Source organism: Sebastes fasciatus, chromosome 14 (genome assembly GCF_043250625.1).
Source record: "Sebastes fasciatus isolate fSebFas1 chromosome 14, fSebFas1.pri, whole genome shotgun sequence".
Classification (NCBI taxonomy): domain Eukaryota; kingdom Metazoa; phylum Chordata; class Actinopteri; order Perciformes; family Sebastidae; genus Sebastes; species Sebastes fasciatus.
The window spans coordinates 7,665,984-7,690,609 of NC_133808.1; the positions used below are offsets into that span (position 1 = coordinate 7,665,984).

Consider the following 24,626-nt stretch of genomic DNA (forward strand, 5'->3'; position numbering starts at 1 on the left):
TTAGTAAGAGATGTTGTGAATGAGGAAATAGAGTGATTTAATATGACAGTTGTGCTTATATATATTATATATTATATATATATATATATATAATATATATATATACGTTATGCATTTAGCTGTGATGTTAATATATATGCAGTTGTAACAGTCTAAATGCACAAATTAGTGTTTCAATAAACAGAATGAATGAATATGACTCTTGTCTGAATTGTGTGATGACGACACAAAACTTCATATCCCAGAAGTCTCTGCAGCACATAAGTGATGTCACCTGATAACGAAGAAGAGGGGAGGGTGTGCTAATGTTTACAACCATCGGGCTGTCAATAATCTGATCGTAAAAACTGTGATTTGGTCGCTATTTCAGCAGCATATGTAAAAAGATAATTATATAATGGCGCCGTCTAAATGACCTCTTCTCGCATTCAGGTAAGAAAACGACTTTAATGAAGCATTTGATCACTTAATCAGGCTTGTTAGCTGTTAGCTCGTCAACGTTATAGTTAGGTGATATATTGACAAACAAGTAGCACAGCGAGGTTATTTGTTAACGTTAACTGCACAAACTGGCTGGACTTGAACCAACAATGAAGTAGCGTTAACATGACATTGAAACACAACCTATAGCTCTGCTTGCTGACCTCCAGTCTGCAACACTTTAATAGCTACGTAAACAGCTAGCTGGTGAGCTGTGTCGCTAGCTGAAGAAGCTGAAGAGGCTCATCTGACCACGACAACTTCACCCTCCTGGCTGAGCTGAGCTGCTCGTTTACAAACAGAAAACAGCTCGTAAACTAAGCTAACTCTTAACATGTGTTGCTACTACAGTACAGCTCTTATTTGACAGTAAGTTGCAGTGGCGGCTGGTGGAAATGTTTGTAGGTCGGGCTGTGCCACATCCAATCAATATCAGCAGACATCCAGGTATGATTTAATGCTGAACACATTACTACTTTACAGTTAAATAATCAACAATTATTTTATTCCAACAGGAGCAGTAAAGAATGTTTAGAAAAACACAACAGTATAACATGTACTCAGTGGTGGAAAGTAACTAGTACTGCACTTAAGTACAATTTTGAGGTACTTGTACTTCACTTGAGTATTTCCATGTTCTGATACTCCACTACATCTCAGAGGGAAATACTGTACTTTTTACTCCACTACATTGATTTAATAACTTAATTTAGTTTACAGATTCAGATTATTAATACAAAATATAATCAAGGAATAAATGATGTATTATTATAGATTAAACTACCCAGCAGTATATAATAATAAATGATGTATTATTATAGATTAAACTACCCAGCAGTATATAATAATAAATGATGTATTATTATAGATTAAACTACCCAGCAGTATATAATAATAAATGATGTATTATTATAGATTAAACTACCCAGCAGTATATAATAATAAATGATGTATTATTATAGATTAAACTACCCAGCAGTATATAATAATAAATGATGCATTATTATAGATTAAACTACCCAGCAGTATATAAAGTCATTAAAATGAGCTCCACCATAACCAGCTGCAACATTAAAGTGATGAACACATTAATGCATCAATAAGTATAATCCAATAGTATACATTATTCTGCACAATGTGTACTTTTATGTTTGGTACTTTAAAGCTGAAGTAGGTGAGATTGGAGCAAATATGAGTAAAAAAAAGTTGTTTTTATGGTGCATAGTGGTGTTTACTCTGCACCACAGATAGCTGACATTCAGCTAGCTGGCACTTAGCTCACTTCTATAACGAGACTCTTGTCAACACATGTCTTTAGAGTCACCTACTGTCACTTGTTAGAGCGGTAGCATTTCCACTGATGCGTGACGTTATGGACTCAGTTGTAAAGTTAGTTTAAAAGATCATAACATAGCTGTCCTTTCCTTTATTTTTGTGTCAGGTTTGTGTGAACTGTGAGTCTCCTGGTTGCTCTGGACTCACTGCGTTACACAGTGAATCTGAGTGGGCATCTGGACAGAACATTTCAGTGTTTTGCTGGTAAACAGGTGTGTATTTCAACTCTCAGCTGTGCAGGTCTACTATATTCATACTTTGCCTTTTTCCCCATAATGTGCTGTCATATTTAATTAAAGGATTCATAGCTTCTGTAGACTATTAAATGTTAGAAAATAACAACATTTCTTAGAGCCCAAGGTGACATCTTCAAATTGCCCCTTTCTGCCAGTCTTACAGTCCAAGATCTTCAAATTACGATAATATAAAACAAAGAAAAGCAGTGAGCATTTCCCATTTAGGAAGCTGGTGCAATCTGTGCTTGATAAATGACATAGTTGCAGATAGATTCTGTCGACAACTAACTGATTAGTCGACTAATTCAGTCAGCTCAAATTTGATTTGAAATTGTTAATAAGCTACCATAATTTAATTCTGCAACAGTACATATAACAAGTTTTGCATTTTGAGTAGAGTACAAGACACAGAGCTTATTAATATGTTGTAATTTCAGGTTAGAATCTAGAATTCTGTTGGCAGTATGTTCATAGAAAACTCATTAATGATTTGTAAATGCTGGGGCCAGTTTCTGAATATCTTGTAACTTCAACATGTTCATGTCCATCCCTGCATGTCTTATCAGTGTCCTGATGGAGTGGGTATTCATCATGAACCGGATGAGCTCTCAGAGTAGCTCTGCAGCCCAGCGGAGACGGATGGCCCTGGGGGTGGTGATACTCCTGCTGGTGGATGTCATCTGGGTAGCCTCCTCTGAGCTAACCTCAGTAAGGACTTTGTCACACTCAGTCAGTTTTCCCACACCTGCTGCCGCAAGGTGGGTTGCAGTACGAGATGACACAACTGTAAAGAAATGAGAGAGCAGGCACAGATGTACTCAGTAACCAGAGTGCATTGGGACGTTCTGCGATCAGCAGACAGTGGTGTGCACTTGATATATTTACGTTTTATTCTGTTGTGCCCCAATGTATGACATAGCTTTGCACTTCTCTCTTCCATATATTATAATATAATATATTATATGTTATAACTCAAATATTAGTAGTAAAGTGTGAAGTCGTTTTGTCAGCTGATCCCCTTTTAGAGTGTTAAATCATTGAGGTGTACTGCTGGAGAGTTAAAACTATAGACCATTTCACAGAGTCAGACAGAAACATCTTGGATGGATGCCAGTTGATCTCTTGTGGCAGTGGCGCCACTACAAAAGAAGGCTGGTTTAGCAGCGCAGAAGGTACGAAGTAGCTAAATGTGAGACAAGAGAGAACCAGCAAACATGCAGCCTTTCATAGTCCAAAAAGATACAACAGTAACTACAGCCATCAGATACAAGGAGGAAACTGGAGGCAAAAGTACAATAATTCCTCCTGGAATGTAGTGGAGTGAAAGTATCAAGTGTCACATTATATTAAGTAAATATCATTAGTTAGCCTCCTATGCTCTTAGGAAGAACCGTATTTAACTTGGCAGACTTGAAAAACGAAGGAAAACAAACAGGAGTGGCTGAGAGGGAAAACTGTCCAGCTTGCAACACATGTTAGTTAACCAATAAAAGCTGTTATCCTCCTAACAGCTTCCTCCTGTTGACTCTTCCTGCAGTACATTTTCAAGCGACAGGAGTACAACAAGCCCTTCTTCAGCACATTCACCAAGACCTCCATGTTTGTACTCTATTTGCTGGGTTTCCTGCTGTGGCGGCCCTGGAGGCAGCAGTGCACTGGCACTCTGAAACGGCGGCACTCTGCATTTGTAAGTAGTTCAAGCGCACTCTCACCACATGGGGGGGGAGTATGTTTAAATGTCTGCTTTTTTTCCTCCAAACATTTATGACTGTGCATTTCACAACCTCAATCACACAGAATCACAAACCATGCCTTTTAACAAGTTTATTGATTTTACAATATCAAATTTTACATCTGCAGCAAAAGAAGAAACCTCATAGAAATCATGAATTATGACATTTTTTAAAATCGTCAGAACAGCCGTTGCACTGCGTCTGGGCTTTTTGCAAATGAAACCATTTTTGGTAAATGATAGCAAACAACATTTTTGATTAAACGGGGAACTTTTCCTTTACAAGATGAAATTGTAAATGACTCAGAATTCTTGGTTTTGGTCTGTGAGCTGATGGTTTGAATTGCGTCTTTCTGCAGTTTGCTGATGCTGAGGCCTACTTTGCACCCTGCACCACTGACACCACTGTGAGCAACGGTTTGGTACGTAGTTTAATCACAGAGAAGGTTACGACTCTTAAAGCAGCAGTAGGCAAGAAGTTATTTTCATAAAATGGTCACTATATCCTGACAGTAGTGCTTGAGACAGGTAATCTGAATAAAAATCATGTGTCCTCCGGTGCTCCTAATGGCATCTGCAAGATTTCACAGACCGGATGAAAACAACCAATCAGAGCCGAGCTGGAGCCTTGCCGTCTCTGAGCAGCTGTCAATCCCTCGAAAACTCCGATCAAACGGTCAAACTCGGCAGCGCTGATCAAATATGAATCAATATTCTGTTACTGTAATGCCTATTTCAGAAACATCTTGTAGTGTACTGTTTAGCTGTAAAAGGAGAAAGTTTGTGACCTGGCAGCCATGTTGAGATCAGTTGAAGAAATACCAAGCACCGCCCACCAACCGGAGCAAACTTTCTCATTTTACAGCTAAACAGTGCACTACAAGATGTTTCTGAAATAGGCATTACAGTAACAGAATATTGATTTATCTGCCTAGTTTGACCGTTTGATTGGAGTTCGCGAGTGATTGACAGCTGCCTCCGTTGAATGAACAGCCAATACAGTACATAATGAAATTGTGTGCAACTCTTTACTTGAACAGCTGTAGATGTCTGACTCTCTCTGTCTCTCTCGTGCAGAGTGAACCACTGTATGTTCCAGTGAAGTTCCAGGACGTAACCGCTGAGCACTCAAATTGTTTAATCGGAGACTGTGAATCTTGTGAGTACAAAATTAATGTTGTCATAACATGATGCATATCTATTATATTGTTTCAATATTGGGTTCATAGATGAAAAATAACATTTCAACAGCAGAGGGCAGTGGTGAGCTATGAAAATAGATAAAGTCATTATGAAAGAAATCCAATATTTAGCAAGAGAAACCTCTGTCTGACCTTTTAGGTGACCCTCAGACTCGGTTCTCTCACAAACCATCATAATAAGGACAATAGTTTGAACAAAAGGATTTCGCTTTCCTCTCTGTCTTGGCTGTATTTTGTAGAGCTATGGAAAGATCTCATGATCTTTTGGCCTGTCCGTACTTTTTAGTGATGCAGTTCAGGACAGCTGTTACTGACCTCAGTTTCTTGAGCTGGCTGAAAGGCGATGTACCTCCAGAGTCCAAAGCCACACAGTACAGTTTCTGAGACAGTCTATTAGGGTTTCTCTGTCCTCTGTTGGGTTTGTATTTCAAGCACTCATATGTTTGGCACCTGTGTTTATAATGACATGACTTGTGTTCAGCCCAGTCAGGCATTAGCACCTGATAAGCGTGATATTCGTCTTCTGCAAATACAAACGGAGTCTCAAAATGCTATTCAATTTTTTTTGTGTTTGGTCATTTAAATAAAACCCCTTCCTCTGTCAATTCCCTCCTCTCTACATTTGTACCTCCCAGCGGCTTCCAGAAAGCAGCGGGTGCGTTTTAGTAACATCATGGAGGTGCGTCAGCTGCCCTCTACTCAGGCCCTGGAGGCCAAACTGTCCCGCATGTCCTATCCAGCTGCCAAGGACCACGAGGCCATGTTACGCACAGTGGGCAAGCTAACCATCACTGATGTGGCCAAAATCAGCTTCTTCTTCTGCTTTGTGGTGAGCTGTAACAAATTATAGACCCGATACCATCATGATGTATAGTAACAATGTATAATTGATAACACACACACTTTTTCTGTTTGTTTTATTTGCTAGCCAGGTGGCCACAAATGTGTTTTGCTGATACTTAAAAAAAAAAGTGCTTTTGGCACAGTGGCGAGTGAGCAGAGAGAGATGGTTTATGAGGGCCAAAACTGTGAAAAGTCATTAATAATGTAGCCTTGCAAGTGATGAACTGCTTTTAATCTGTGACTCATCCTGTCTTAGCTCAATCAAGAACTTCTGGGAAATCTTAAAGCAGAGTATTTGACATGGGCCTCAATTTGATCACTTCAAGACCTTAATAAATTCTGGGAATTTTACTCCAAGATGTGAAAATGATAGGAAAATGGTTTTCCCATTGTCACAATACACAAGTGATTACATATTATATTTAGCCTTTTTCTTGCTAGGATTTTCTATATTAACTATCAATCATATCAAAGGAGGAGCACCATACTTTATAATACAATCCAATAAACCAGAAATTATAGTTATGTTTTTTTCTAGGGCCGTCAAAGTTAAAGGGATAATAACCGTTCATGCAAATTTGAAGAGGAAAAAAAGCTAGAGTGAAGATATTGGTATCGCATGAAACTAGAAACCTTAAAGAATCCATTGGTACCAACCATGTTGTAGTAGCTTGTCGGGAAGGAGGTTAAACAATGCTCCAAACTTATACTAAATTTTGGCCAAGAAAAACTGGCATAGCCATTTTCAAAGTGGTCCCTTGACCTCTGACCTCCAGATATGTGAATGTAAATGGGTTCTATGGGTACCCACGAGTCTCCCCTTTACAGACATGCCCACTTTATGATAATCACATGCAGTTTGGGGGCAAGTCATAGTCAAGTCAGCACACTGACACACTGACAGCTGTTGTTGCCTGTTGGGCTGCAGTTTGCCATGTTATGATTTGAGCATATTTTTATGCTAAATGCAGTACCTGTGAGGGTTTATGGACAATATGTGTCAGGATATTTGTGGTGGAATTTTTACTTGACAAACATTACGGACATGGTAGATTCACACGGGATTAAGATCACAGATGAGCTCTGCAATTATTACAAATGAATCCCCAGGTAATACTAGTCCTGTGTGAATAACAAGGCTTTAGAAGGTGTTCACCACAGGGACCCCTTTGTACTGTAGAAAGCTAGCTGTAGAAAATGTCACACAACTGTTTCTGTTTGTCTTCCAGTGGTTCCTGGCTAACCTGTCGTATCAGGAAGCCCTGTCCGACACGCAGGTTGCCATTGTCAACATCCTGTCATCCACCTCAGGTGACTCTCTCTCTCACACAATACGTAAAATGTAAAGTTGAAACTATTGTAGCTCAACTGGTTTAAAGGACAATGGGGAAAATATATGTTGTTAGCCATCATATACATTTATTGAATCTAAAGAGAAGTATACCCTCTGTTGTCTGTCTGATGCCACCTCTGTTCTTTCTAAGCCCCTTTTGTGATTTGTGATATTGGGCTTTATAAATAACACTGACTGGGCTTGACTTTCTCTTCTCCCTCTTCAGGCCTGTTCACGCTCATCTTAGCAGCTATATTTCCCAGCAACAGCAGCGACCGGTTCACCTTGTCCAAACTGTTAGCTGTGGCTCTGAGGTAAGAGCTGAATGAGAGTGTTGGCAATTCAGTTGAGGAGGGCATGTTGGGAGGTTTCAGTGCTGAGCATATACTTGCATGAGTGGATGTATTGTTTTGTGTTTTCTGTGTCTGCCTAATGGTTCTCCGTGCTTTACATTTCTATTTGTTTTCTAAAATGCCATCCATCCTTTTTGGAGGAAATACTAGTAATAATTCTTAGTGGCATATCCTTTGATTTACTGGAGGAGCTGTAAATGTTCTTTTCTCCTTCAGACCAATATACACTCACCGGACCGGACACTTTATTAGGTACAAGGTGTACCTAATAAAGTGGCCGGTGCTGGTACCGGGTGGTCTTCTGCTGCTGTAGCCCATCTGCCTCAAGGTTGGACGTGTTGTGCGTTCAGAGATGGTATTCTGCATACCTTGGTTGTAACGAGTGGTTATTTGAGTTACTGTTGCCTTTCTATCATCTCGAACCACTCCGCCCATTCTCCTCTGACCTCTGACATCAACAAGGCATTTCCGTCCACACAACTGCCGCTCACTGGATATTTTCTCTTGTTCGGACCATTCTCTGTAAACCCTAGAGATGGTTGTGCGTGAAAATCCCAGTAGATCAGCAGTTTTTGAAACTCAGACCAGCCCGTCTGGCACCAACAACCAAGCCACGTTCAAAGTCACTTAAATCCCCTTTCTTCCCCATTCTGATGCTCGGTTTGAACTTCAGCAAGTCGTCTTCACCACGTCTAGATGCCTAAATGCATTGAGTTGCTGCCATGTGATTGGCTGATTAGCTATTTGTGTTAACAAGCAATTGAACAGGTGTGCCTAATAAAGTGGCCGGTGAGTGTATGTCCACAATTACCAGATTTTAAGAAAATATTTAGATTCATGATCCCCAAAAGGATGACTCCTATTTTTTTGTTGTGCCTGAACTTTCCTCTGAAGAAAATATAAACTTGAACCCAATTAGGGCTGTTAACGTTAACGCAATAACGCAAATGCGCCACACCCGATTTTAAGGTTGTAGCGGGCTCAGTTTTAAAACTAGAGAGAAGATACTGGCATCACATGAAACCGGAAAACCATCTCGTACTAGCTAAATAATGCTCCAAATTTGAGCTAAATTTGGCGAGGAAAAACTGGCATGGCAACTGCGGTCAGGGGGCGCTGGACAGAAGTTGTCCAATTTAGATGTTATTCCAAAAGATACTGTGCTGGAATACATGAACATTGTAGGGCTCTTTGTCACAATGATGTAGATGTCATTTTAAGATGCAAGTCTTGAATCCGCCCTGTTTACTTGTCCTTGTAAATTAGAATCAGTCAGTTCATGTTGTATCTCTCTTCTTCAGCATGGGAGGTGTTACCCTCGTGAGTTTCTCCAGCATGGACAACCCTGATGGGAAAGGCGTCGGAGGTAACCACGGAGACAGCTAGTATCTCACTTTCACATCACCATCGTGTAGTGAAATTGTTACTCTTTTGCCTAATAGTGTTGCACTAATATAGTTTGAAACCTTCTTTCCAAATGTAATTGACTTTTCCATGAAGGTTCTCTGTGGTCACTGGCGGGGGCGGTGCTGTACGCTGTCTACATCGTAATGATCAAGAGACGAGTGGACCGGGAGGATAAGCTTGACATCCCCATGTTCTTTGGTAAGCAAAAACTCAGTGTATAGTGGATAAGGCCAGTCTTTTTAAAATGTGTACCAGCTATTGCAGTTATTTTGGTCATTAACAATATTCTAAGCAATGTCCACATCATATCTATGTACTAAAACATAATAAAGACTCCACAGCACAGTATAACAATTTTTATTCCATGAAGTTGTCACCACTGTGGCGGACAGAAGGCGTCTTTAAAGCTGTTGTGTGTCTCTCAGGGTTTGTGGGTCTGTTCAACCTGCTGCTGCTGTGGCCTGGCTTCCTCCTGCTCCACTACACGGGCTTCGAGGCCTTTGAGCTCCCCAGCCAGCTGGTGTGGACATACATCCTTATTAACGGCCTCATTGGAACCGTTCTCTCAGAGTTCCTTTGGCTCTGGTGAGCACCTCTCCCGTTATTGATTCAGGTCACAATTCTGGCACAAAAACCATCACAATTTACATTTTGTATATGGACGTGTTGATACTGTCAGTTGAGTGAGTAATCAGTTTGAAGAATACATAGTATTTCATAAACCTTTTAATGCTGGGACTGATGATGCTGCTTTCTCTCCACAGGGGCTGTTTCCTCACATCGTCTCTAATCGGGACTCTGGCATTGAGCCTCACCATCCCGCTCTCTATTATGGCAGATATTTGCATGGAAAAGGTACGTTTCCCACCGCAGCTATTTAACCCCTTACCATTCCTCCCTCTCTTTTCAGAGGGATATGGGTGGGAGACAGGGGATGTTCATCTGAAAGCTGGGAACCTGAAGATTAATTTGAGATGCAGCACTGTGTGTCAAGTTATTCTAGTCATTAATGAGAAATAAATATTAATTAAAGAATTAATTAATCAATTAAAATAAATTGTTAAAGGGTAAGAGTGTAGAACATGATGATATAAGTATAGTATTTCCATGCTATATTATGCCTCACAAATTGTTGCACAGATTTGGTTCTTAATTTAACCATTTTTTATCACACGAGAATTAATAAAAATAATCAACAATCCCTCTAAAATACGACATTAAGACTCCAAGACCTTGAGGAACACCACAGGATAAAGCCATGCTGTGATTTGGTTTAAAAAACTTTTGACATTTTGAGATTTCAGCAAGAATGGCATTTTTCAGCAATTGGATGGCGAGCACTTCTGTTGTGTAAACTTCTCAGAAACCCCCTTATTGTCAATCTACCTAGGAAAGCCTCTAGTTTGTGGTTGTAAAGTTTAATGAGCCTGTGAGGTCACCACAGGTAATTTTATAAAGTTCGTCAAGTTTAAAAAAAAAAAAATGGTCTCAATACACTGAAATGGCTACTAGGGGGACTAACATCATCACACATGAATATAATTGGGCTCATTGGATCAACAAGAGTCTCAGCTTTACAGTGATACCCAATTTATGTAATTCCAAGACTGTTTAGGGACCCCAGTATGCAGAAATATTCAGATATACCATTCTAGAAGAGGCAAAAATAACACAATTACACTGCATTCAAAAAACGGCATGGTTTCTGCCCCAAACTGCATGTGATTATCATAAAGTGGGCATGTCTGTAAAGGGGAGACTCGTGGGTACCCATAGAACCCATTTTCATTCACATATCTTGAGGACAGAGGTCAAGAGACCCCGTTGAAAATTGCCATGCCAGCTTTTCCTTGCCAAAATTTAGCGTAACTTCGTAGCGTTAATTAGCGTTCTTGCCGACAATCTAGCACAGTGGTCTCAAACTCAATTTACCTGGGGGCCGCTGGAGGCAGAGTCTGGGTGAGGCTGGGCCGCATCAGGTATTCCACAAAAAAAGCTTTGTTAAAAAAAACAACAATCTTCTCAAACGTCATTATTAACAGTTCTTTAACTTGAATGGGTTCTTCTGAACATTAACTGTCCTGAACATGAATGGAACATTGAAGAACATGAACGGTTCTTCTGAACATGGCCTCTATTGCGTCTCCCACTTTTCCTGAAATTGTCTGTGCTCGTCACCAACCTTTCTCTTCACTGCAGGCTTTGAAAAAGACATGATTGGGGCTGTGTGACAAGATATATATTCATTCCACTTGGTGTCACTCCACAATAAAGTTGTGCCTGCTGTGTTTGTGTTGCTCTGCAATTACACCACCAAACCGCTAGTTGGCGGCGGCGTCTCTATGAGTTTCCTTCTTCTTCTTGTACTACAAACAGAAACTGAGCGGAGTTGGAGCTAATAACTGTTGAACCACAGAACTTTTACTGACATTACTGCAACGCCGAAAAGAGAAAATATATCTGAGTGGATTTGTGTGAACAAACATTGAAAAGATGGAGGCAGAGAGAAGTAGAACTTGGTCCTGGCCGCTCAGCATCGCTGAGAGACTGGACCAATCACAGCTGTTGCGGTCTGCGTCGCCGCGACGTGTAGTTACATTTCTGGAGAGGTGCACGTCAGGCTACGGCGTCGATTCAACGCAGAAGTATAAATCAAGCTTTAATCGAGTTTATGCGATGTTACACGGGCGCCGCCACAGTTGTTGTGAAATGTTTCTCTGCTTGCATCAAGCCCGGCCGATTGCCCGTCCCCGGGAGCCATATACCCCGCTGTGATTGGTAGGTTCGTTCAGCTCGGGCTCGCGCAACAAAGGGACCTTCCACGGCAAACTGCCATTCACATAAAACTCGCCGGCTGAGGGCGCCTGGTTAGCTCAGTTGGTAGAGCGGGCGCCCATGTAACAAGACTTGGTCCTGACCGCGGCGGCACGGGTTCGAATCCGGCCTGTGGCCTTTTCCGCATCCACTCTCTCTCTCTCCCCTTTCCAAGACTCTATCCACTGTCCTGTCAATAAAAATGAAAAAATGCCCCCAAAAAAAACTTTATAAAAAACTTTATAAAAAAAAAATAAATTTGCGGGCCGCACTAACATTAAACTTTCATATCAAGGTGGGGGCCACAAAATATCGTCTTGCGGGCCGCAATTGGCCCGCGGGCCGCGAGTTTGAGACCCCTGATCTAGCATGACATGGCTGGTACCAATATCGATACTAGTATCTTCACTCTAGCTTGAAAACTCAGCCTGCAACAACGTTATAGTGTTAATGGTTAGAGTCAGAGTTTGAAATAAGATTCAAGATAATGTTTGTTTGAGGACACCAGTTTGAAGAGAGTGGTTCAGATTGAAAAATGAAAAGTCTGGTTAATGTGGGCAACTAAATTTATTTCAATTTGTTTACTGTATTTGTCATATTGCTTTACACAAATAAGAATTTTCTCAAGTTAACGTTTCATGTGAGACAATATTTATTAAATTGGGGGTTGAATGAGTTGTCAAATTTGAACATATGTTTATAAATGAATCTAAAGATCTGGAGTCCAATCATGACAGTACTTGTAATATCTACTTTTCTCCATATGTGTGTGTGTGTGTGTGTGTGTGTGTGTGTGGATAGGTACGTTTCTCGTGGCTGTTCTTTGCCGGGGCGGTCCCCGTCTTCCTCTCCTTCTTCATCGCCGCGCTCTTATGCCACTACAACAACTGGGACCCTGTCCTGGTGGGGCTGAGGAGAGTGTACGTCTTCATTTGCAGGAAACATCGCATTCAGAGGTACACACTGTTTGATCTACAGTGGGATTACAGGTGGCACAGCTCCCCGTAGGAGACACATTAGTGGTATTCAGCTCAGAAACTGGCTCAGCAACTGATTGACATGATTTTCGGTTAAACAAGTTGATTTTTTTCTGGGTTAATAAATGATGGTATCGGATCAGAGCATAGACTGGCTTACTCGCCGATACCCAATACAGAATTTTTAGGCAGTATTGGACGTATTTCCGATACTGGCATCAGTATCACAACTCTAAGAACAGTAATGTGTTTTTTGAACATTAAAGCATGTAAACATGTTCTAGTACAAACCCAAAATACAAGTATGAACGTGAAAATGAGCATGATGTGTCCCCTTTAATACTGCACACAACACTGCAACGCCTTGATTCTTTTATTGGCAAGGTTACACAAGCAGGGACTATTTTGAAAACTTTGTCTTTAGGCCGATTGAAGGACACAGGATTTTAGATATTGTTGCCAAAAAGCATTGCATTTATGAGCTAAGTTGTCAGAAGATTAAACTGAGAAGATGAGGAGTGAGCAAAACATGGACGCCTTTTAAAAAGGCAATGCAATACAGTCCGTCCCTGGCAGCAGTATTTGGTGCTCAGCTGGGTGCTCCATTGATCGAAACTGTAAATAAAGCTGTACGTTTGGTATTTGATATGTTGATATATAATGTGGTTGTGTACTCTCACACACATACATAGATAGAGGGACCTCGGCACTTACTTTAGATTATCTTATAATAATAATTTGCCTAAAACACAGACTTTTTCCTTCAAATTTGAATGACAATCTACCTTCAACATTTACATGAGAAATGAAATAGATTTTTGTAATACGTATACAACATGGCATGTAGCAGTACAGTAATTATTACAGCCGCAAAGTATGTGTTGCCACATCTAAAAGAGCAACAGCAGGTATTCATACTTGTAAAACACAAACAATGTCAGTAAAACACATCACAACTGTGCTGGAAATGTGGCTGCTGAAGGACAGACTACTTTAAGACACCCCGCTTCTGACAAAATTGAAAAATGAGTTAAACTGCCTTCATTAAAAAAAAGTTGCATTTGGCATGTTTGAATATACCAACACACCAACAAGGGGTGTGTTCGGTCCCTGCTGCTTGCGACCTCATTACAAAGTGATGATAATGTAACTTTTACGAAACATAAAGGTGATGAAGTGCTCTCTCTCTCAAGAGTAATCCATCACAAGCTAGATTTAAGACTCTGCAGTTTTGCAATTTTCATAAAATGCCGGATTATTAATGGCCTAGTATAATATTAGGCTATAAAAGTAAACTTGACTCGTCTAAGTCTTGTCTAAAGACTAATCACACCCCTATATCTTCACTATAGGTCATTTCCAGGTGTTTCTCTTTCTTCAGACAGGTTGTTAGTCACATTGAGCCATTATTTATGTACAGTCATTTTCCAGTGGACTGCTTCAATAGGGCCAAATGTGGTTAGTATGACCTTTGTGACGCAACTGCAAAAGGAGTTTAAACAGACACGCATGCTTAATGGTGGAAGTGCTGCTTCCATGAATTCAATCTGTTAAAAGCAAATGAAAGTTATTTCTACACACACACCAAATCTTATTTTTGTACCAGTCTATACATTGTTTTTTAGGAAAATACTGCATATTATACCCTTAATTTGCACTCAAGTCTGTGCACGTAGTGAATTGTGAAAAAATGTGAAAATTCTGCGAAGGGATTTTCTGTCCAGTCTTTTAAATAATAGTTAAAGCTTTTCAAGTTTTAAATAGAAAGTGAGTTGTTATTTAATTGTATTGTGTCGCATGACCTATTGAAATGAATTGACCTTAACTCTGACACACACTTAGAGTCTTTTCTTCTCTGACATTCTCACAAGGACAATTGACTCCATTTGTAGCTCGCAGCCTCGCTATGTTAAGTCCGTAATCAGATGTACATGCTTGACTGGCCATGCTCTCTGCGGCGGTTCTGCTCTCCATTCTTCCGTGAATGCTTGTTCCCATTTGGTGAGAGATGATTATAATAATGATGGTTGTCAAGATGATGACTGTGATGATGATTGACACGCGCTTCCCCACCGCCCACAGATTGCCAGAAGACAGCGAGCAGTGTGAAAGCCTTATTCCTCTACACACCGTCTCCCCCCACGAAGGAAGCTTCTGTTCGTGATCCAGCAGTCAAACAAAGTAAATGATCACTTCCTGGCTTTGACCTGTGTGTTGTTGAGACTGCTGTGTTCCTTTATGTGCATGTGATTGTGTACGTGTGCGTGTGCGTGGGTGTGCGTGGGTGTGTGTGTGTGTGTGTGTGTGTGTGGGGGGGGGTTGTTTGGATCTTACCCTTGGCAAAAAATATGAAAATTCCCAAACTAAAAAAAAAAGTAATTTAATATGAATTTCTATTTACTGTACTTCCAACTGGCTTCGGTGTGACGGTGCTGCCGTAAAGTAATTCACAAATACCTTCAAATAACTTCTCTTATGATCTAACAGTTTTTTTCATCTTTGCATTTTAAATTTCAGAAACAGTCTTCTTTCAAAATGAGATTGAAATCATTTGTAAAGAGTGACAACTTATAATGGAAAAATATTAGTATTCCTTAATTAAAACCAGTGATGATTCTTTTTGGTCGTGTCTAGATGCCAGCCCTAGATTGGCAAAAAGTCTTGCGAGACTCACAGCCTGATGACCTATCCAAATCTTAGACATTCAAGGTCAATGCCTGACCTTAAAGCGAGAGTTTCGCAAATTGAGGGTTACCATCTAAACTCAACCCTTTTTTATGAGGTACAGCAGATACTGTAAATCAAGCCCTTGCATGACAAATTTGGTAACATTTTAAGTAACGACATCACCATAATGACCATGTACAAAATGAAAGGGGCCGCTCCTGATCACAAACCCACAGAGAATTGTCAGCAGTGACAGCAGCAATTGACCGCAATATTTTGCTGCCTCGAAGTGGCCAAAAATCCTTTCATGCAGTTTTAATAACAATGTGTTGGTAGATTTGCATCCCAAACACTAGGATTTTGCAATAGTTGATGAAGCTGAGGTTTTCTGCCATCTCCTCCCTGCTTTCACTCAGTTGTTTCTCTCTAAACATCTGTCAAGTATTTGTCTGACGCCATCAGTGTTTGGACGTGGTGGTGAGTTAGAGCGACAGAAGACGAGCAGGACAGGAAGATCATCACGTAAATATTTTAGACCAGGGATTGGCCACCCACTTCACAAAGTCTACATCTCGCTGAAGTCGTCCGTCTGTTCATGATTCATAGGTTTAGTCGAGCTTTGCTCAGCCGCCTCCCAAACCCACCAAGTAATTGCCAGCAGGGAGGAGAGAGATTTTGAACTCAGCATGTGGTTTCTAATAGAGGTGTTACTGGAGAATGAAAGCAGTACAATTTAGGACAGACTGAAGCCTGTCTGCTGGGTATATATATATACATATATATATATATATATATATATATATATATATATATATATACGGTGCTCAGTCCGTCTCTGTCCTTCTTGTCTCAGTCTTCAGTTCTGACAATTGTACTACTATAATGCATAATGTTGGCGGTTTGCGGGTCGGGTTGCGTTCGGGTGGTTGAGTATATTTTTACATGTTGGGTGGTTGGATTGGCTCTCATAGCACACTGGTGGGTGCGACTGAACTGACTCAAACTAACTGCAGAGCTGCATTCTTAATCATTCAACCTGTGTTTTTCATCAGATAATGATAAAATTAAATTTTATGTGAAATAAGTTTGACTAAAATGATGGAAATGTTCAATATAATCTGATGACTAAACAGGACTACGATTAAATAAAACAAATTAGCTGATACAATTAAGAGAGAAAACATTTTGACTAAGATCAAATGGTGACTAAAACTGGACTGAAACGTTTTGAGTTGTCGTCGACTAAAACTATGAAGGATAAAAATGACTAAAACTAATAAGCATTTTTGTTTTAAGACTAAGACTAAATCTAAAATAGCTGCGAAAATTAACATCGTGGGTTATCTAGCCAGGTTTTGACAAGGAAGACGAATGCATGAAATAAAAAGACAATATCACTTATTCTGCTGCGTCAATGTAGATTCGTGTCCATTGTGAGTTGAAGGTGCCAAACCGGTGGAGAACTCTTAGGCGCATTACATACAAGTGTGCAACCATACATTTCTGTACATATTTATGTTCCTTTGACATGAAATTCTTTATTATCACATGCACAACAATTACAGAAGCAGTCGTTGGTGATGGCTCCTTCCAACACTGCTCTTATATAAATATATAGATATTTATATATAATATAATATAGTCTACATGATTTTTGTCTCACTCTGTTTTCTCATAGTTTCTTTTCTATTTGTCTCCCAAGGTGACGAACGTGGATCTCGCTGAGCAGACAATCTGGAAAGCTTTCAGAGACATTGAACTACCCCAGTGCCTCCTATTAAATCTATTTATTTTCTACAGTGTTGAGACGACGCATCCATTTCTACAAGCTCCTTTTTTTATTTTCACATTCCAGTCATCAGACTGAGATTCAGTTTTTACGTTTTTTGGATGTTTTCTGTGTAAAAAGGAATCTTGCGGTTCTCAAGGTGCTGGACATTATCAGTGATTACTATATTGTCATGTGACCAAATGAAACGGTACATGTTGAACTTGATCATAACACTAACAGAGGCAGAGCAACTGTGTGTGTGTATGTGTGTTTCTTAAACAAATCTGGTGAGTTCAGAGTTCACAAAATATTTTTCAGGACGAACATTGTTCTGTACTGGACATCGTCGTGTTTGTCTGTAGGCCTTTTTGAAGCCTTGCTGCTTGTTTGTAAGTGTGTGTGTGTGTATGTGTGTGAAGCAGACGCAGTGCATCTTCACAAAATGACAATCTGTCAGACATGTACGTAAAAAGTTTGTTTTTGATTTGGCTGCCTTTGACAGAGAAAGCCTGTTTTTTTTTTTCATAAATCAACCATGTGACACACTTCATATGATGGGTCAATCAATGTGGCCGCATTGTTTTCAGGACCGGTGGTGTGGTAGAATGAGAAATAGAGCACATTGATGAGTTCATGTTACTCAGCCTCGGCAGCTTGGGTAATGACAGAGCCATTCAGAGTGATCTCTGCGGGTGATGATACTAACACTGTCCTGATTGAACATTTTAACATCTCTCAGTAAAAAAAAAAAAAATAGCCCTGTTTTCTTTTTTTTTTTAGTCTTAATTTTCTTTCGTCAAGGAAACCTTTTGTAAATCGGACATGAAGAAAAACTGCAATCACACTAGAGCTGAAGAAAGCATCACATCCTTCGACAGCTCTCTCCTTTCCTTCTGTACCTCTGACAGCGCTGGATCATGAAGACAAACTGTGATAGAGAGAATAGAGAATATGAACTGATGGTAAAACCTTCCGCTATAAGCTACAAAACGCCTTGCTGCAATAACGGTCGTCTGCTCGTATGAGCAGTTTCCTTTTTCAAAATGGGTGTAAATACTGTGCACAGTGAAGCATTCACAGAGTATTGATGTTTTTGTTTGTGAAATTCAGATAACCACTATGATTCCTGTCTGAGATTGTGTATCGTTTTATATTTTCTGCATCATTGTGACTGCCAGAGGAAAGAGTTTGCTTAACAGCCAAATTACCTGCAGCTGAGATTATATCACGTCGATTGGACTGTTGTATATGATCCTTTTTCTTTTTCTTAAGCAAAAAAATGATTTATTAACTGTGTTTGTGATTTCATATGATGAGAGAAAAACGCATTTCTTTTAGCAGCCTGAGTGTGTCATGTAATCCAGGATGTAAACACTACAGTTGAAGGTGAAATGTCAATGTTATTCCACATCCTGTTAAATGTCAGCTGTGTGTACACATCTTTATGGAGTGTTTATTGCACTCTGCATTGACTGGACGTATGAAGTGGAGGAAGTAGCCTAATAACCGGCCTGTGAGGCTAAATTAACGGGTTGAGCACTTTAAGTGACACATATAAACTCGTTCATGTTCATTATTGCACTTGCTGTGTTTTTGCCAATCAGTCCCTCCTTCTGTCACAGTTGCAAGTATAAAAGCTTTTTTAAGATGATTAATTTCCTATTTTGTCTGCTTAGACTTCAAAATAAAATTATTATTTTTTTTTAAATCTTTTATCAATGGTGCTTTTAGAATCATGGATATGATTTTTTTTTTTTCTTTCTCAGGTTCTTGTTTTTCATATCCGAGCAATTTCTTTATCTTTTAAGTGTCATTAATGAAGATGTTATAAGATCTAAAAGAAGGCTGTAAGAGTAACTTCCCTTCTATCAACCTCAGCTCTTGAATTATCCTTTTATTTTGCAGGTCTGTTTTCATACTTCCACTGCACTATTAAAACATATCTTTTTAAATCTCTGTGTTATATGACGTATTTCTACAGGATCATATTTCTTTTAAAGAGACATATTGGTAAGATGTGTGCGAGCAGCAGCATTTTTTTTTTCTTTGATTTGATTTGCATGTACTGTATTTGCTCTCATCTCCTGACCATGCAGTCATGAACAAGTCTGTTGTGGAAAACCGAAAAAGAGCTAGTTGAGCTGAGTAGAGCCGTGCTGTACTGTGCAGTGGAAATGCAGCATAGAAAAAAAATGAACTTAATGAAAAATGTGCACTGAGAAGAGCTTGCAATGCTATCTAATTACAGATTGTGCCCTATTCACACACATTCACATCTTCAGGGTCATTCATCTGTCAAAAAAAGTATGCAAATATTCTCTTTCATAATGTTGTATGAAAACATCTCTCGGTTTGCTAAAGAAAGCATTTGTATTCCTTTCAGTGTACAGCACAGCATGATGGTTATGAATTCAGATAACCGAGGCCAGAAAAAGAAGTCTTGTAAAACACCAGTTGTGCTGCTGAATGTTGAGTAAAACCTGCCGTTACATAAAGCAGTAGACATTTTAGGTATTGCAGAGTAGAGAATATATATTCCCTGAGGCTTTTCAAGTAGACCTATCCATTTGAATGTTTTCAGTGTCAAGTGGAGACTCAAGTGAATAAGACTGACATCCTTTCGTTTCCTTCACTTTTTTATACTGTAGAAATACCACCTATGTGAGCTAAAAATTGTCCTCATCTCTCCAATGCACGACTGGTTTTGTAAACTAAGTAATTAGGCATTAGTTAAGTCTCACCCCATTCGACTGTTGTCAGGCCATTAAATGGGCTTTATCAGTCGCTTTAAGCACCATAGATGTGGGTCATTAGGGGCCTACTACGTTGTAAAAGTAAAACTTAAAAGTGAAACTTAAATGCAACACTTTCTAACATGTTGTAAAACTGCATGAAACATCACGTTCTGAACACAACTGAATTAAAAGGCTTCTTTAGGTTTAAGCAACAAAACTACATCTTCTTTAGATTTAGGCAAAAAAAAAACAGTTAGGTTTAGGCAATAAAACTACAACTTTAGGTTTAGGCAATAAAACTAAAACTTCTTTAGGTTTAGGCAATAAAACTACAAAGTCTTTAGGTTTAGGCAAAAACAGATATGTTTAGGCAACAAAGCTACAACTTCACTTCTTTAGGTTTAGGCAATGAAACTACAACTTCTTTAGGTTTAGGCAATAAAACTACAACTTCTTTAGGTTTAGGCAATAAAACTACAACTTCTTTAGGTTTAGGCAAAAAACAACAACTTCTTTAGGTTTAGGCAAAAAACAACACTTGGTTAGGGAAAAACAAAAATAACTGTTGGTTTCAAACAGGATGCAAACTCTCCTGGTCTCCTGGGTGAAAACCTATGTTTTGTTTTATAGCCTGACAACACTCATAATCGGCTGTAAGTCCTTCTCATGTTTGTCAACCTTTTTTTGTTGGCTTATTTCCTTTTACATCTAGCAGCTGTGAATGATTTCTAGGATGTGCAATGTGTTTATCTCAAAGTCACAAAGAGGATTTCAGGCAATCTCTAACACACCAGCCCCTCTTTATTGAGATATATGAAATGCATTGTCAAGCTGTATGTAATTACACACATGTGAACACACCAGCAGATAATTTGAATGAGATCTGAGACATAAATTAAGAGGCTTCAATATCCTAATGAACAATCAACCTTGATTTTACTGGGTTTTTTTTAATCACTTTTAGCAGTTAACATCTGGCTGACAATGGGATGCCATGCACAACACAATGGTTTAATTGACGGGATCTGACAATATTCAGTCCCAGAGAGAGGGCACTCGAAGCTTTTAATCAAGTTCAACATGTCGACATCAACCCAACTTTATCTATGAGGGGCCGTTCAAGACATAATTCATTCTTGCACTCACACACACATGCATTCTCCTTTCACATATATATATTCTCATATCGTCTACTCTATTTAACCTTTAAATCACCAAACACATTATTCCTGGATCAGACTGTGAGTTTACAATCATGTCTCTATGTTTAAATATATTTCTGAATCTTCAACTATATTTTTCATCTTCAGTTGCTGCTCCTGTGTTTTGTCCCATCAGAGCTGACCAAACATATTGTAGATGTAATGTAGGCTACAGTCTAATACACAGTCAGATTCCACCACTTTATCATTAAGGAAATGTAAGTCTGGTAAAAGATGAATTAATGGACCACACTGAATAAAACTTTATTATATTATCAACACTTTTCCCCGCTCTGACTTGTTTAGAGACAAATGTGCACAGTCAGCATACACTGTACGTACATGTACTACAATCTCTACGTCAACTGGATTAAAATGGAGGCTCTGCCTCTTATTTACCTGTCGCCATGTGAATCGTAGTATCAGAGCTCTGCTGATGATGGCTTTTTATGTTCAGGTTCAACCTACTCAGAGTTGATTGAACTGACCCTGATCAGCTGTTCTGGAACCGAAAACTCTGAGGCTGCGGTCGAAAAGTCCAAAAATTACGTCCTAACGTCTTCTCCTAACCATTTTTCTTTTTCAAAAGATGTGAAGGAGAATTCATAAGGACTTAGGAAAAGACAACCGTGGTGTTAAGAGAATCTGACTGCACTAACACTAGGCTCCGTAATTATGATGCGACAGGCCAATGCCAGTTTTTCCTCGCAAAAATTTTGCATAACTTTGTAGCGTTATTTAACAATCTCCCTGACAAGCTAGGTGATACCAGTATCTTCACTCTAGCTTGAAAACTGAGCCCGCAACAACCTCTGAAAGACAGAATAGCAGCCAGGCCCGCCCGCAGGCTGTCGGAGTTTTAAGGGGTTAAAAGGAAAAAATGAATCATTCATTATTTGTGAAACACAAGAAAACCAGTCCCTCTTAGAGTATCCTTTTATCAGCCACCCAAATCACCCAATCATGACTCTGTTTATGTTGCATTTTCTTAATATGAACACTATCTCTATGAACTCAGTGGAAATGATGTTTACCTCACCTACGCAGCTACGCCTAGTTTATTTCAGCTCCGGTTCCTGTTTGTTCTCAACTTCCCTGCACTGCATTGCACGGCACCATAAATAGTTCTTCTCTCCCACATTCACACAGCCATGTTTAAGGTGAATGTCACTTCTTCTCTGAATGTCAGCTTTATCTTTAACATGATCTCCAAACAAAACTACTAGATTGTTAATCTCAACCAGTTTGATTTATTTGGTTAAAGTCAGGCAGGTTTTTTTTTACCTGGTTTTATTAGTTTCCAAGTTGCATCAAGATTCATGCGTATTTAACTATATTTCTAATATAACTTGGAGTAAAACAAAGTGTTTCTGTGAAAGGTAGACACATTAATACTGATGATAAGAAATGAAACCAGGCCTCAGCACTCACGCTGCCTGTCCTACTGTTTAATGTTTAACTGCCCTGCCCTGGTGGGCGGGAGGAGGACATTTGTGTGAGTGTAGTGTTGGCTAACACTTTGCTCAGAGGCGAAACCACCCGACTCTGGACTAGAACTAGTGACGACTCTCGGGGATCCCAGATGATCACCAGGAATGGGAGGAGATGAACTAGGCATGTGGCCACACACTGGACTTTTGGTGATAAGACGTTGAATATTTAGTAGAAAGTACTGAAGAGTCTGCATATGTTCTACTGTAGTGAGTGGGATGAAGTGATACACCTACTGAGATTTGGAGTTAACCACCCACTGGGATACTCTCCTTGAAGAATCCGGAATAATTCCAGACAAAGAAAAGTCTTCATTGTAAGTTGTTATCTTGGAAAACGGCTCATTTCTGGATCTCGGCTCTAATCACAGAGACGGCGCCCAACAGAACTGATAAGCTAAAGGACAAAATCAATACCTGGGGAAATCTGAGCTCACCACTCCGTAACCATGGATGAGGAAATAGAGATAGCAGACGAGAAAGACTGGAGGGAGCTTGAACCCAACTACCCCGTCAAAATCTTCCTGACAGTCATTTACAGCCTCATCCTGGTGACGGGTATCGTGGGTAATTCGGTCACCATCAGAGTGACACAAGTGTTGAAGCGTAACGGCTACCTGCAGAAGAACGTCACCAACCACATGGTTAGCCTGGCGTGCTCGGACTTGTTGGTGCTACTCATCGGCATGCCGGTGGAGCTCTACAGCGCCACCTGGTTCCCGTTCGCGTCCGCAGGAGGGAACGCTTCCTGTAAGATCTACAACTTCTTGTTCGAGGCTTGCAGCTATGCCACCATCCTCAACGTGGCCACGCTTAGCTTTGAGCGCTACGTGGCTATCTGTCACCCGTTTCGCTACAAAGCCTTGGGTGGAAAACGTACCTCCGCCCTCATCACCTTCGCCTGGCTGGTGTCCGTGCTCGTGGCCCTGCCATTGCTGGTTGCCACGGGAACGCAGGGACACATTCCCTCCCGGGCAGACACACCCGTCCAGAATCTGACTTTCTGTACAAATCTGAGGGAGCGCTGGGTGATGTACAGGGCCAGTATCTTTGTGGCTTTCGTCATCTACATAATCATATTGATCTGCGTGGCCATCATGTGCCGGGCCATGGTCCTCGTCCTGCGGAAACCTTTAACATCCGAGGATGCCGGCATCAAGGGAGCTCAAAGAGCACCCAAGCATGAAAGTTCAAAGGTCAGGACAGCCAGGAAGCAGACCATCATTTTTCTTGGTAAGTTGTTGTTTTAATATCTCAAAAAATACACCTTGTTCTGCCAATTGTGTTTAACCAAAGAAATTATTTTAGAGTGTCTGTTTGCATTTAGCGTATACTGTCCGAGTTTTGGGGACTTCAGTGTGCACAGTGGAAATCTCTGAAAAGTGTTAACAGAAATGTTACAAAGTGTTATAAATGGGCCACTATGTATGGTGGTGTGTGTGTGTGTGTGTGTGTGTGTGTGTGTGTGTGTGTGTGTCTGTGCGATGTTGATATATTACCATCGTTGCCTGGGTTGCTCGGACAGCCTCTTCATCTGTTGACGCCAGCAGTGAAAACACCACACTGACTCTGTGCCACAGGTGGAAGTGAGAAAGGCTTCAGTTCCAATGTCATGACCATTCAAATGATTGATTTCACACGCTGATACACACAAACCGCTTTTGTTTAGGGTGTGCTCTCGAACTGAAAGTGCAGATAAACCATGTTGTGATAGTAACTATTGCTTGTCCAGTCAAAATGTGGTAATACAGGACTGAAGATACTGAATATATGGCAGCATGGGTGTCATATTTTCAGTAATTAATGTATTTCAGTTGTTAAGGTAGCCACTATTTACAGCGTCAAAGGGCTCCATGTCCACGTTTTAAAGGTTTCATGTTGTAGAAAGTGAGATTTCCGTGTCTTTGTTGATTATAAAGCAGTTGAAGGTGTTATGTAAATACCATGGAGAAATGCACACAGCCTGTATTCAGAAACTGGGCTTTTCTACGAGTCGCCAGGACTTCCGTAAGGTTGTGATGTCACAACTACACAGTCACCTAGAGAAGT

At 40.1% G+C, this 24,626-nt stretch overlaps 2 protein-coding genes across 9 annotated transcripts in view; both read left to right on the forward strand.

Moving 5' to 3' along the window:
* Nucleotides 1-255: 255 nt before the first annotated feature.
* Nucleotides 256-19,102, forward strand: LOC141782282 (solute carrier family 35 member F5-like). Of its 5 annotated transcripts, none has more exons than XM_074658429.1 (16): nucleotides 256-432; nucleotides 1,922-2,027; nucleotides 2,618-2,759; nucleotides 3,589-3,738; nucleotides 4,143-4,205; nucleotides 4,861-4,942; nucleotides 5,621-5,814; nucleotides 7,058-7,139; nucleotides 7,388-7,475; nucleotides 8,816-8,880; nucleotides 9,015-9,119; nucleotides 9,347-9,506; nucleotides 9,686-9,776; nucleotides 12,537-12,691; nucleotides 14,795-14,893; nucleotides 17,082-19,102. In XM_074658429.1, exons 3-15 carry the CDS (start codon nucleotides 2,625-2,627, stop codon nucleotides 14,874-14,876), a joined length of 1,452 nt encoding a protein of 483 aa, XP_074514530.1. In that variant the 5' UTR covers nucleotides 256-432; nucleotides 1,922-2,027; nucleotides 2,618-2,624; the 3' UTR covers nucleotides 14,877-14,893; nucleotides 17,082-19,102. The 5 variants fall into 5 exon arrangements, with proteins under 5 accessions (XP_074514530.1, XP_074514529.1, XP_074514528.1 ...); XM_074658428.1 differs by lacking the exons at nucleotides 14,795-14,893; nucleotides 17,082-19,102 and adding exons at nucleotides 832-927; nucleotides 14,584-14,788 and having other exon boundaries at nucleotides 267-432; XM_074658427.1 differs by lacking the exons at nucleotides 14,795-14,893; nucleotides 17,082-19,102 and adding exons at nucleotides 851-927; nucleotides 14,584-14,788 and having other exon boundaries at nucleotides 267-432.
* Nucleotides 19,103-22,589: 3,487 nt separating this feature from the next.
* Nucleotides 22,590-24,626, forward strand: part of gpr39 (G protein-coupled receptor 39) — a 35,377-nt gene continuing 33,340 nt past the window's right edge. For all 4 annotated transcript variants that reach the window (XR_012597090.1, XR_012597089.1, XR_012597091.1 and 1 more), the window contains exon 1: nucleotides 22,590-23,810. Coding sequence is in view for 1 of the 4 variants with exons in the window: in XM_074658431.1 (XP_074514532.1) it covers nucleotides 23,027-23,810 (784 nt within the window). In the remaining 3 variants the exon portion in view is untranslated. The remainder of the gene's footprint in view (nucleotides 23,811-24,626) is intronic.